General features: G+C 40.2%; 1 protein-coding gene across 1 annotated transcript; it reads right to left on the bottom strand.

Moving 5' to 3' along the window:
- Window positions 1-2,217: 2,217 nt before the first annotated feature.
- On the bottom strand, window positions 2,218-13,362 carry LOC147465113 (uncharacterized). Its single transcript, XM_086529827.1, has 7 exons — window positions 12,913-13,362; window positions 7,151-7,294; window positions 6,978-7,046; window positions 6,788-6,886; window positions 6,586-6,692; window positions 6,342-6,501; window positions 2,218-2,385 (listed from the first exon to the last, which is right to left on the bottom strand). The coding sequence occupies exons 1-7, from the start codon at window positions 13,360-13,362 to the stop codon at window positions 2,218-2,220; spliced, it is 1,197 nt and encodes a 398-aa protein (XP_086385953.1).
- Window positions 13,363-13,909: the final 547 nt, after the last annotated feature.

Here is a 13,909-nt window from a genome sequence, read left to right as displayed (position 1 = left end):
GCATACATTCCAGCAACCTCTTGCCTACCTAGGACCTCCACACCTACTTTAGCACTCTAGCATGCACTTGTAAACATACATAGCATTGTCTGTGCCTGCTCCTAGCTTCGACCATGTTTGATTGCACCAACGTGTATAAATTCCTACAACATGGGTGTTTACCAAAGGACAGGTGACAATCGAGTAAGAAATCTCTCATTCTTAGAAGTCTAAATTTTACTATCATAATAGGATCTTTGTATCAACTAGGTGTTGTTGAAGTTTGGAGAAGGTGTGTATAAATTCAAGGCAAGATGCAAGTAATTACTAAAGCACACAGCCTAGTAAAAAGGCTCTCATTCAAAGAAGTCTGAACTAGAATCTTACTAAGTATTGATGGAGTTGTGAGAAGGTGTATACAAATGCAAGGCAAGATGCAAGTAATTACTAAAGCACACACTAGAAGTTTGAGTGGACACTTCTCTACTACGAGAAAATTCTTCAAGTTGGTTCATGGTGATAGAGTATGATATCAAAAGTTTGAGATTTTTGGAAGACATGTGACATTTGTGAGAGAATGTGCAAGCCAACATCACTAGACATGACTCTGGAACAAAAAACAACCTATAAATTTGTAGCTGAGGCCATCAATCTGAAAACTATCAACCCTATGTATGTGTCTAAGGAGTTGTTTACCATGCTTCTTGTGATAGCTTTGGACAATAAGTGTCCAATTAACCTAAGCACACTATTTTATGCTCTAGTGTGGTGTTTAGAGAGCCAAGGTAAAATCCCAACACCTGTTTAAATCCTCCTATGTTTGGCAAGTTTTCTACTAGATGACTTGCAAGCTAGTGCATCCCAAACCTCTCGCACGAAAGCCCAATAGAACATGAGATCAAACATTGGATGTAGCCAAATTGGAAGGGCAAGAAGACATGTAACATGAACAGAGAGTGGACCATGCAAGGAGATTTTGAAAATACCACAAAGAACAAAAACTATGAAAAGAATATTGAGACTAGCTCATCGCCAAAGCAAATAATCCAAAGAAAAGAAGGCACAATGAATCATTAAACTGGTAGGAGGGAAACTAGAATGCACGGCCATAGTACCACTATCAGGGAACCCCGAAGACAACCATCGATGTATGCCAAGATGCTTACTGATCACCAGCGGCTCCGATACGCTCAAAATATTCCTGTGGCCCTTGAAGAACTCCCAGCACACCATGCCTCCCTTGCCACCGGCCACTGGCGATATTAGCGGCCTATTAAACTCCAACAATTTGTTTTCTGGAGCGTACTCCGCTATGGCTGCCGGCGCAGGAATCCAGTTCCATGTGTCGGTGTTTGGGTCGAAGGCCACCCACTCGCACTGCCTGCTGGCCAGGCCAAGTGCAGCATTATTTTCCGGCGTTTTTCCGCAGAGAAACCAGGGAAGCTGCTCTGCGTCGGCGCCATCAGCGCTGCAGATCATTCTATCAGAGCTAATTGACTCAGGAAACGCATCAAATTACGGGGAGAGAGAGAGAAAGAGAGAGAGAGAGAGAGAAAGCAGAGCTTACGAGATTGAACGAGATTGGGCATGCAGCTGCTGCCTCCAAGAGACAATAGGAGGAGTGGAGGGAGAGAGGATGGCTTCGTGCCAGGAGCGGCACGTGGCACTCAACCGGACCAGATCCCTGGCGGGCAGCGTGGTGAGGCAGCGCTCCACCAATTCCTGCGGCAGGACATGCCAAATATTGGAAGACAATATCTGACGGCTTGGAGCTGTGCGGCGCAGACGAGCATCTTTCGTGACATCCGCCATTATGTAGTGTAGTCTCGTAAACGCCAAAATTGAGTGATTGCGAGATCTAGTCTAAGTGATCGCTCACGGAGACAAGACACTCCTTTATATCAATTTGGGTGTGTTTCAAAACTTAAGCCCTAGGCTAAATTAGTTTAATCCCCACCTCAAATTTTCCATGCACTAAAGAAGCCTCACCTCAACTCTACCCTGAGAGGCACCATCTGTTATATAAGCACCGAAATATGAGTGTTTCAAGTGATCAAGATGAGACATTCAGTACTAGCTTGGTAGTTATGCTGAATGGTCCAAGTCTTTGATGATCGTGATTTTCATGGGGACGACGAGATGAATGTAGATCCTGACGAAGGAGCTACCACACTCGATCTTCAATCTCATATGGTGGAAATGTTGCACTTGTTGTTCGTCTACACTTCTTTTTTACCTCTATTGATCCTCTGTCATATTCTTTGTGAAGCTGGCTCTATAAATGTGTGCTAATTCTGTGGCAACTAGATTCTTCATTGGGTGATTTAGTTGGATGTGATTTGGAAGTTCATGATAGTGATAGATATTCTTGAGGAAGATCTGTGCCATCCCTTCTTCAATGATTGACTTGCAAGTCGCTGGGATGAAATGTGTCATCTTTTTGAGTTTATCTGAGAGAAAATTCCCTGCTAACTTCAATGGGTTGGTGATAAAAACTAATGGTTACTTTTGTTTCACTATTTCTTTTTGGGGCAAAAAAAATAAGTACAAAAAAGCTGCATTTTTGCCATACTGCGGACCTATCATCAAACTTTCTATATTCATGCTCAATACAGATACGACATACATGTTTTTTTAGTTCCTTTGGGCCTTTGGATCCAAAAGGAGCCATGGAGAATGTCAAAAGAATAATAGATCTCTTACTAAGTGGAACCTTGGGGACAATGATGAAGTGACATGATAAAACTACGTTTAGCATTATGACCCCTAGAATCCCATAGAAACTACTCAATATCTAGCCAAATTTATAGTTTAGGATTAAATATGGTTACCACCTAAAACACACACACAATTGGTCTAAGAAACTAGCAATATTGAGAAAGCTACACTTGTTACACTAAAATGTCTCGTATTCTTCAGCAATCGAAAAACTCAATTATCATCGTATACTATGCTATATAGCATATTAGGTCCCTTGAAACTCAAGGAAGATTATCTTTTTGTTATAATGACACTTACACAATCAAAATTGCATTTCTTGTAATTTTGTCATAAGTTTCAATTTTAGCACCTAGTTTTCCCTAGAAGCATCAAAACATCTTGAGAACTACGAAGGCTTATCCTATAGAAATCTAAACCTCACAAACACGAAGTTTAGAGTGGTATAGTTGCAAAACCTTGAAAAAAAGTCAAAAATAGGACACGTTTTTTCACATAGTTCATGTTCAAAAATGTTGTGTAAGAGTAAGATTAACGGTGAGATCAATATTCCAAAAAATTGTCAAGTTTTTTTCAGCTCATAAGGCAACTTTGTGGATATATAGCACCTAGAAATTCATTTTCATGCTCTTCAAATAATTCAAGCAAAATGGTCACTTAACAGGACAGAAAAGTGTCCTGTTATACCAGTCTAGTGTTAAGATCCAGAAAGTGGTACACATATGTACGAAAGACATCCACACATGCCCTCTCAAGTTCCATGCACATTAAAACCTCATTAGATAACCATAGTCATGACAAATATGCACATGAGACATCCACACATGCCCTCTCACGTTCCATGCACATTAAAACCTCATTACATAACCATAGTCATGACACAAAACAGTCCCATCACTTTTGTCAACCATATCTTGTAATTCCTTCTTATGGGCAAAATAGATTTTTTCTTATTTTTGGATGCACACACAAGGCACACAAGAGATAGTTTTTAACCCCATATTAGTGCATCACACTGAGCCCTATAACAAATGTTATCATCATAGCACATCACTCCATTGATATGAAACTCATGCTAACACTATGATGCAAAAAGAAAGCTTTTTTATGCAAAACCAACCATACGGTTTGGGTTAGAAAAGCGTACATTTGTAGATGTATATATGGAGGTCAAACAAGTGGAAACAACTCAACAAAACTAACCATAAAGCATATATGAACTTCACATCAAACCCACAACCCCATACGATACTCCTCTTTGGTAGCATCCTTACATTAATAGACACTCCCACACAAAAAGCAATTGATAACTCATACTCTCATCATGGCATTTGTGGTCTTGACTTGGTTAAATGGTTCTTCTATCCGACCAGCACATATGGTAGCCTTCCCTTTGAGGAGCCCAGCCTTGTAGAAGGACTTTAGATGTCTAGATGATAGTTTTAAATTAATTCCGATGACTTGATTTCATATCAAATAAACAAATGAACTTAGCAAAAATTAAAGATTTGAGACTATAGACATGGAATGAAACAACTAAAATACATTCAAGTTTAGATATTAGTGCTCTGGAAAATTTAATCTCGAAGTACAACTAGCACAAAGGCCATTGATAAGTATTCTTAATCTCACTAAGCTCTAAACGATAGAAAGATCAAGGGCACAAGACTAGAGAGTCTCAAAAAAGGATTAGTGGGGCCTATATATAGGTTTTGTGACTAGATCTTGATTGATCAAAATAGCAAGATAGTGTAGAGTAACTAGTGGTAACTCCTCATGAAGATAACTCAATCATCTTCTAAGTCAAATATTCAAAGATAACCCATCACCCAACCTACATCTCTCCAAGGACTATTTCTCACCTTGTACACCGAGTACACTACTTTAAGAGCCATGCCTCTCTGGGGCCACCATACAGAAACTAGCCATGCAGATGGAGTGTAGATGAGCCTAACAAAAAACAAGATTTATGCGACATTCTTCATCAAGCATAGCCATAGCTGGTCATCTATCCTGACCATGGAATATGCAATATAGGTGGCCCTAGTTTTGTATCAAAGCTACCATAAGAAACATTGCACATGAGCATCTTGGATATGCAAAAACAATCCTTTCCAAGACAATTAAGCTATACATAGTCTTTACTCTTACACGCTTGCCATAAATTATTCCATAATAAAAAATTTAATCATAAATAATAATGCATATCCCATCACATAGTTGCAAAAATTTTGATAGTATAGCCATACCAAAAAACAATCCAAGAGCCACACCGGCTAGCACAACGAAAAAAGCATAAGCATAGCAATAATCACAAGAGAAATCTCAGTCCTTGATCATCAATTGAAATTTGAAGAAAAGATGTGTATGAAATCCAAATAGCATCACCTTTGAATCATAGTCACAAAGGATACAAAAAGAAGCAACTTGTCAAATTCCATCAAAACAAAAGCGTCTCATTTTTTTTTTTGGCAACTAAGAGAGCTACAATGACGGACCCAAGCTACATAGTATTGCAAAAGAAGTGATTGATCCATAGTCACGAAGCACTCTTTGAAGAAAGACTTTTTAGATGTACGTGCCTCTTTGATGGCTTTCCACAACTTCCTGAACATCTCATCTACATTATGTTGATCCATTGCCTTCATTGCAATGCATATCAATTCTTCATTTTTCATTTCCTTTGTGTTTGCAAGGAACTGTAAATAATAAAGTAGTTTATAAAAGAGGAGAAAACGAAGTCATGATTTTTCAAACAACTCATGGACAAGGAAACCTTATAAACCTATATTTATACCTTGCTCAAGGTGAAAGTATCCATCTTACTCTTCTTGATTGTCTTCTTGTTAAGAAAACTTGTGCGGCTTTTATCCTATTAGCATAAAAGATTCAAGAGTTCTATGAACAAGACAAAGCAACATATCAATAATGATAATCTTGCTTGAGAATTGCTTACATTCTCTAATAAGGTATCTATGAATCTTGCTAGAGTTTTTATAGGCCTAGAGGACCTTGATGTATGTACTTTCTGCCAAAATTGTGTAAGAATAGATGCACATTTAGTAGTTGTTAGATAGTGACTTACAATAAGCATTACAAATTAACCAATGTAAGATTTAAGGTGAAAACCACACCACATATGTCTTAGGACTAGTTAACAAGTTGTTGGTTAGGTTATCAAAGGCCTACAAAAAATTAACAAACAATGGAGTAAGTGGAAACTTCACAAATAAGAAAGTAAACTACTTCATCGTTTTACAAATGGTGTAAAGAGTGCATGGCATTACCTTCCTCTTCTTTGAGGCATTTTGATGTATTAAGCCATCAAAGGCCTAAAAGAAAATGCAAGATTTTTTAGTATGTGCCCCATTTAAGCCATATTACATAACTTTAAGATAGTGTAACATGCAATCAATAGGATACCCTTTCCTTTTTTGAGATACCAAGACTTTTTAGAAAGAGCTCATTGACTTGATATTTTTGTCTTTAGGAATCCTAATGTTTTTCATTTGCATATCAAGCATAAACCACATTTTTTAATGTGAGAACACATAGGCACATGGTCTCAAATCTAAAGACATACAAGAGTTCAAAGCTTTTATATTTATTTATTCAAGTCATCTATACAAGAGTTCTCCACTTACCAATTCACTTGCCTCTTCCACTTTAGAATTAGCAAGTTTGTTGTTTCTTTTCACCACTTCGCTAGGAATCTTCACCTCATCATTTGTCGCTTCTTCCACCTCAAGGATATTTCCATTGTATAACGGGATCCTATAGAACTTAGTGAGAGTCTCCTTGTCCTAAAATGTATTGATAAGATCATGTCATAAAATCCATCTTCAAAAAAATAAGTTTGAAAGTAACATACACTTTGAGTGACTAATCGCCAATGGATTTGATCCTCCTTGCCCCACAAACTTGTCATGTTTGGGTGGAATCACATCATACTTGCATAACAATGTTTCATTCAAATGGTCGCCATGAGTCTTTGCCTATAACATAACAAAAAACAAGCTAGAAGTTAGTGGCATGCTTAAACAAGGAGTGAGTATCATAATTGCGGTAGTAATGATTCAATTGTCGTCACCTCTTGTTTTGATCCTTGTGTCTCAAGCATAACCATGTGCTCCTTCACTTGCATGTCATCACAATCAATATCTATGCAAAAAACTTGGCTTCCTTCATGCTATTTTACAAGAAGTAAAAATGAACAAAGTAAGAACCTCAAATAAGGTAATCTAACAACTATAAATTAGCATGTAATTAATTACTCTTACCATGTTTGTAGTGCTATCATCATGGCAATACCTAGCCCCTCCGCTAGATATGGTGGTACAATCCTTATGCTTTGTACCAAGAGAGCATAACCATGAGATAAATATGACATGTGGAATACATAAAATGGACAATAAAAAGTCATATCTTAAAGAACATATAATGTATATCTTACCATTATATTAGCAGTCCCATTCAATGGCTCAGGGATATAACAATCTTGCACAAAAGTTTCCATAAAAGGGTCTCCTCCATCTTCATCTACGTGATTAGCATAAGAGGATATGCTCATGGGATCGCCATAGGTAGTGTGATTTGGCTAAACAAGCAAAGTATGCATCAAAGTGTCAAGCTACCAAATAAAAATACAATGTTTTTTTGTAAATATTCTTTACTTTTTTACCTCATGCATATAAGGCTCTTCAAAAGGATGCCTTTGACCACAAGATTGTGTGGCATGACCGTGCACAATGTTTGAGGATCTTGTGAAGGTCTTTTGTCAACATAGCATGGAAGGAAAATAATCAAAAGTTAGCTCACTGTTGGAGCTATATATGGCTCACTCTACTCAACTTGGTCTCACCTATATATTTGTATCTTGTCCTCAATATGAATCAGTCTTTGGGAGCGTATACGGTGTGTCTCTTGTCTCGTCTCTCTCTCTTTCTCTCTACATCTCAACATGGTATCAGAGCAGTAACGATCATGCGCCGATGCAATTCATGGTGACAAAACAGTATGTGTATGCGATTTGCATGTAAGATTCAAAAATTGCTACAAATTTTATTTTTGAGCATTGATTCTTGTTAATTGTGGTTGTTTTGTGTTAAGAAGAATATGATTAGTGTTTTGTGTGATGTTTATTGCTAATCAATCTAATCGTTGATTACGTTTTCTTGTTGATGACACCCTGAACTTCATCTCAATTTTTCTTGCTGTTCTGCTCAAAATTTGGAGAAACGGGAAAAGCACTATGGAGCGTAGCGCAATGGCACTTTTCATCCAAAACTTGTTCGTCTCCTCGAGCTCTTCGATTTGAGTTTTAGGTTTGCGTCAATCGGAGTTCGCAGCAGAAAGTTATGCTGTTTTTACTGCAATTGAGCTTGACGCAGCTTTCTTCGTTCTACTTCTTCGTGAAGCGTCCGCGATCGTTTTTCTTATTTTGGCGTTAACTTTTTCGAGAAGATTTAGCTTTTTGCTATTCATATTGTGGCCGTCAATCTTGCATCTCACGCCACTCTATTTTGAGGACTCTTTTATTATTAACGTCTCCTTTACCCTGCCCTTTTTGGGTGACGTCTCTCACATCTTTGGAAGTTCCTTGAGCATCATTCTTACGTTTATCGTTGATAGAACGCAGTCCTCATATCTCTCTCATTTTCAATTGCGGCCTTCACCATATATGGTGTGCAAATTCTGCGATCTTATCTTATACGTCTTCTCGCAACAAGATATGGCTATGAATATTCTCGTCAACGGCTTTCCTTCTGGCCAGCGTTCTGTTCCTCCTTTCCAAGGTCAAGGTTTTCCAATCTGGAAAGCAAAGATGTTGTTAATTCTTGAAGGCGATGAACTCTTCGATGTTGTTCTTGGAAATCGTGTTTGTCCGCCTCAGCCTGTTGATACGGATAATGATAACGTGCTTATCACTCAAGGACCTATATTTGAAGATTGGAATGTTGCCTATACGGATTGGCAACGACGTGATAAAGCATCTCGTCGGTATATTCTTTCTGCTCTTACTGATTCCCTTTTGCTTGATATGTACGAACTGCCTACTTTCCAAGACGTATGGATGTACCTTATTGCAAACTTTCAGAAGAAATCTGTCACAAAAATACTTTATATGAGAGGGTTGCTTAACAAGTTACAATATGAAGTTGGTACTGCCATGATGGGACATATTGAATCTTTCAAATCTATTATTAATCAACTTGCTGCTGTTGGCGATCCTGTTCCACAAAAGCAAATGATTACACTTCTCCTTGATACGGTGAAGGACTCTTCTTATGATAACATTTTTACTATTCTCTCTAATAAAGATGGTCTTGATTTCGACCAAGCCTGCATGTCTTTAATTGAATACTCTCAACGTCAAGAACGTCGTAATGCTAGTCATGATACAGCTATGATTTCACACGAGGAGACTGAGTCACAACAGATGGAACGGGCTTTTTATGCTCGAAGGCGTCCATTTCAACAAGGAAACCGCAGAGGTGGCCGTCGCGGTAATATTTTCTCTCGTCTCAAATTTCCTAATAAGCAATGTTCTTACTGCAACAGAAATGGCCATACTGAAGATGATTGTTGGACACGTCAATATGATGAAGAACACAATATTACCACAAAACAACCACGTTTATCTAGAGACTCTTCTTCTTCTTCTTGTGAATATTGTGGACGATCTGATCATCCCACTCATATGTGCTATAAGCGTCGATTCGACACAGATCGGAATAGAGCATATGCTACTGAACATCGAAACAACATTGTACCAGAAACAAGCTGCATCCTATGTTCAGTTGCTCCAGACAGAATACTTCATATACGCGATGGATCACTTTTTATTGTCGATTCTGGTGCTACAGGAAATATGACATATCAGTCTAAGTGGCTCCATAACTATCATCCACTGCCAGTTCAACGTGTTGTTTATCTTGCTGATGATACTACTTGTCAAGTAAAGGGTATTGGAGACTTATATCTTGGTACCTTATCTTCTTCCACTCGAATTTTGCGAGGAGTATTACATGTACCAGATCTTCAACGTAATCTTCTTTCAGTTGCTAGACTTGTTGATCTTGGTCTGTTTGTTGGATTTGATCATACCAAATGCCGAATTGAGAAAGATGGACAGACTATAGCCACTGCTCCTCGAAATGGTAATTTGTTTGAACTTTCTCTCAACGATGCTGTAGCAAATGTTGTCACTGCTCTAGGTGATCATGATTGCAAAGTATGGCGTCACCGTTTTGTTCATGCTGATTTCTCAAAACTCCTTGATCTTCAACGTCGTGATCTTGTTCATGGCATGGATCTTAAAGCCCATCCTCATATGGGAATTTGTGAATTTTGTGCTCTTGGGAAACACAATCGCAAACCCTTTCCTCTTTCAAATACAACTCATTCTCATGACATATTGGATCTTGTTCATACTGATATATGTGGACCTCTACCTTCTTCGAGATCACAATATCGCTACTTCATTACTTTCATTGATGATTTCTCAAGGTATACGACAGTATTTCTACTTAGACAAAAATCTGAAACCTTATCTGTTTTCAAACAATTCCACAAGGCTGCGGAACTTCAAACTGGTCGTCGCCTTAAGAAGCTTCGTAGTGACAATGGAGGCGAATATGTTTCTTGAGAGTTTGTGAGTTACTGTGCTGACAGTGGAATTCATCATGAACACACTATTCCATATTCGCCTCAACAGAACGGTGTTGCTAAACGAAAGAATCGCACTATTCTCAATGATGTAAGATGTATGCTGATTCATTCTGGCTTATCTTGTGTTTTTTGGGCTGAAGCTACTTTGACAGCAGTATTTATTCAGAATCATCTTCCTACTACTGGACCCTCTGGTAAGATACCCATCACAGCATGGACAGGTGACATTCCTTCTGTATCTCATTTTCGAACCTTTGGATGTATTGCTTATATTCATGTTCCCAAAGAAACACGAACAAAGCTTGATGCTCCTGGTCTTAAAGTTATTTTTATTGGATATTCTGACACTTCCAAAGGCTACAAATTCTATGACCCTTCCTCCAAGAAAGTAATTGTGAATCGTGATGCTACTTTTAACGAACAGCTTATGGGAGGCTCATGGTCCATGGATGATTTTGATGATACTAAATCATTGCTTCAAGCTTTTCCATTTCTTTCAGAAGATGAAACTCTTCCTGTAGAGCAACTTTCCTCTTCACAACCATCCATTCCGAATGTCGCCAATGATGATATTGATATTTTTGTTGATCTGCCTATTGATTTTGAACATGGCTCATGTCATGTTTATGATGACGATATTGCTGATAATGGTTTTTATACTTCCGAAGATCCAATTACAAATTGCCGTTGATGCCACTTGATGACACCGCTTGGGAGTACTCACTTGTGACACAAAACTCCTTCACAAAAGAGCTACTACTTTTCGGTTATCCCACAATGCAATGCTTGTGATGCTTTCATTGCTACATAAAATACAATTGCGAAATATCAATACTCTCTCTCTCTCTCTCTCTCTCTCTCTCTCTCTCTCTCTCTCTCTCTCTCTCTCTCTCTCCATCCACGCAATTGTATACTTATACACACAAATTGCCTTCACATCTCTCCTCTAGTCAAGGACAAAAAGTCATATTTATACCATGGACTATCTAAAAATCATAAAGTATTGGATGAAAGAGAAGAATTTGAAGGGATTTGATGCATAAAATTGGTAGTGAAGGAAGGATTATTAATTCCCTTTCAATGATGCTAATGTAGTTTGAATTTGAAAACACTTAAGATCTTGCTTGTTACCCCCTATCATTCATATGGAATGTCTTTATTTAATGAAAATAAATGCTTGAAAGTATAGTATTTCGCCTAATATGATTGAATATGGCGCTTACCTTCTTGCAATGTTATGCTGGTCCATTGTCGATTGTCGAGGTCTTGAGCTAGCGGCAAGAGAGGATACTTAGGAGGTATATTTGAGTTAGTGGCATGAAGAAGAATATTTCCAGCTTTGATGTTCCAAAAGAATCGATCTATGGCCCATAAGAAACTCCAGCTTTGTCAATGGTGCACCAAGACCACATTTTCGAGTTGCATTCTCATGCAACGTCTGCCTAACGAATGAGACTGTGGGTGTTTATGAGAGAGAGAGAGAGAGAGAGAGAGAGAGAGAGAGAGAGAGAGAGAGAGAGAGAGAGAGAGAGAGAGAGAGAGAGAGAGAGAGAGAGAGAGAGAGAGAGAGATAGTCATGCTCTCTTGCAAGCCCTCAAGCGGGCCCGGACTTCTACGCCGCCATAGAGAGAGAGAGAGAGAGATAGTCATGCTCTCTTGCAAGCCCTCAAGCGGGCCCGGACTTCTACGCCACCATAGAGAGAGAGAGAGAGAGAGTGAGTCTACCCGCCAACAGTACGTAAGCAAGTGGTGCATGCCAGATATTTGAGTGAGTGTGTGTGTGTGTGTATGTGTGTGTGTGAGAGAGAGCGAGAGAGAGAGAGAGAGAGAGAGAGAGAGAGAGAGAGAGAGAGAGAGAGAGAGAGAGAGAGAGAAAATATGCTATGATGCAAGCCCTCAAGCCGCCCGGACTTTTGCGCCAAGAGTGAAGATGTCGCCTCTAATAAAAGCTACCTGGGTGCATGTCTAATCCATTGCTAGCCAGTACTAGAGGGGGGGGGGAGAGAGAGAGAGAGAGAGAGAGAGAGAGAGAGAGAGAGAGAGAGAGAGAGAGAGAGAGAGAGAGAGAGAGAGAGAGATTGAATTATCGTCCGCGGAGGTCAAATATGACCCATGGGACCGAAATCAAAACATTACAAAGGGGTTCTTCTAAACAGGGGGATCATGAGATACATCTAAGTTAAGGACTGAGGGTCCAAAGAGGTGTCAAAGGAAAAGGAAAAGTTGAAATGAACAAAACTAAGAAGGGGAAGGGGAGGGTGGGGCCGGCTTGGGAGTTCGAAACTCCTGGATAATGGCTTTACCTCCTCGATAGACTGCCCATTTCCCTGCTGTGCGTGCTTCTCGCATCTTCTGGAGTTCTGCCTTTTTTTGTTTGAGTTGGGCGGGTGTGAGATCTTCTGCAAACCAAATTTTAGTATCCTTGAGGAGCCTTGATTGTTCGAGGAGTTCGGTTCGATCCGCCTTGGTCTTAAAAGTTAGGATTGCATGATTGGTGCGATGCTCATGTGTAAGAAAGGTGATTGTTGCTGGATCCCATTGTACCAAAGGGGTTACTGCTTGGATACGGGCAAAGCACTTGTGAAACTTGTGATCTCCCTCCCCTTTCCAGTCACTTGGGAGCCCGCCAATGCGGACATTGAGGGAGATGTCCTCTTGTCGTTGTCGCTCGCGTAGTGTGGATGTCACAGGGTCCTCTACCTTGCGAAAGATTACTTCGTGCACTTGATTTTTGACCTCCTTCGTGAGTATGGTCTCCACTTCTGTCTTTGTTTTGTTGAACTTGACTTCCATCTCTTCCATCTCTTCTTTCTTGCAGTTTTCCATTGCGGCAAGCCGTGTCTCGATGGCGGCAAGTCTTAGCTTGAGCTCCTCATTCTCCTTGTGAAGCTGTCTGACTTCATTTTGAAGGCCGACGATGCTGTCCTGCTTCGGGGGTGTTGCTACAACTCCTGCGAAAGTGAGCTTGCTGCGGGATGAAGCTCGAGTGGTCATTTCTGTTGTTTAGAAGACCCGGAGGTGGGCTGTCCTTAGGCTCGGGGTGGCAAAGGCCGCTTAGGGTTTTTAATGTGTCACTGTGTGAGCTTGAAAGGTAAAGAATAATGTGAATGCTGGACAGCGAGGAGACGGGGGCGGGTATGTGGAGCAGAGGCAGTCCGTGGGCGGAACAGGGAGCCTGTGATGGCGCTGCTAGAGCAGGTGATGCTGCGCTAGTGGCGGGACAGGGTGGCGGCGCTGCTGCTGGAGTTGTAACGCAGAGCCTCTCGGGCTGGAGCTGGGATAGGGCAATGCTGTAGAGCAGGGGACCCCCCCCGCAGGGCAGCCCCTCGCCCAGGGGGAGGTCAGCGAAGCTGGAGAGCAAGAGAGCTAGGGTTCAGCGAAGCTGGAGAGAGAGAGAGAGAGAGAGAGAGAGAGAGAGAGAGAGAGAGAGAGAGAGAGAGAGACGGATGCAAGTCCTGACTCCCAACTTCCCAAGCAACATACTGTTGACCTGCAAAATTGATTCTCAAACGCTCAGTTGTTCAGCAACTCCCAATCTCTG

The sequence above is a fragment of the Adiantum capillus-veneris genome, chromosome 1 (assembly GCF_014529385.1).
Source record: "Adiantum capillus-veneris isolate H3 chromosome 1, ASM1452938v2, whole genome shotgun sequence".
Classification (NCBI taxonomy): domain Eukaryota; kingdom Viridiplantae; phylum Streptophyta; class Polypodiopsida; order Polypodiales; family Pteridaceae; genus Adiantum; species Adiantum capillus-veneris.
Note: the sequence above shows the minus strand (reverse complement) of the source record. Positions and strands in the feature narration are given on the sequence as shown.

Bases quoted from the DNA above. Each gene is read 5' to 3' on its own strand.
- LOC147465113 (XM_086529827.1), bottom strand. From the start codon at position 13,362: ATGACCACTCGAGCTTCATCCCGCAGCAAGCTCACTTTCGCAGGAGTT. The intron at 7,047-7,150 runs GTAAGATATACA...CTTGGTACAAAG, and splicing joins ATGGGACTGCTAATATAATG to CATAAGGATTGTACCACCAT. The intron at 6,887-6,977 runs GTAAGAGTAATT...CTTGTAAAATAG, and splicing joins ATGATAGCACTACAAACATG to CATGAAGGAAGCCAAGTTTT.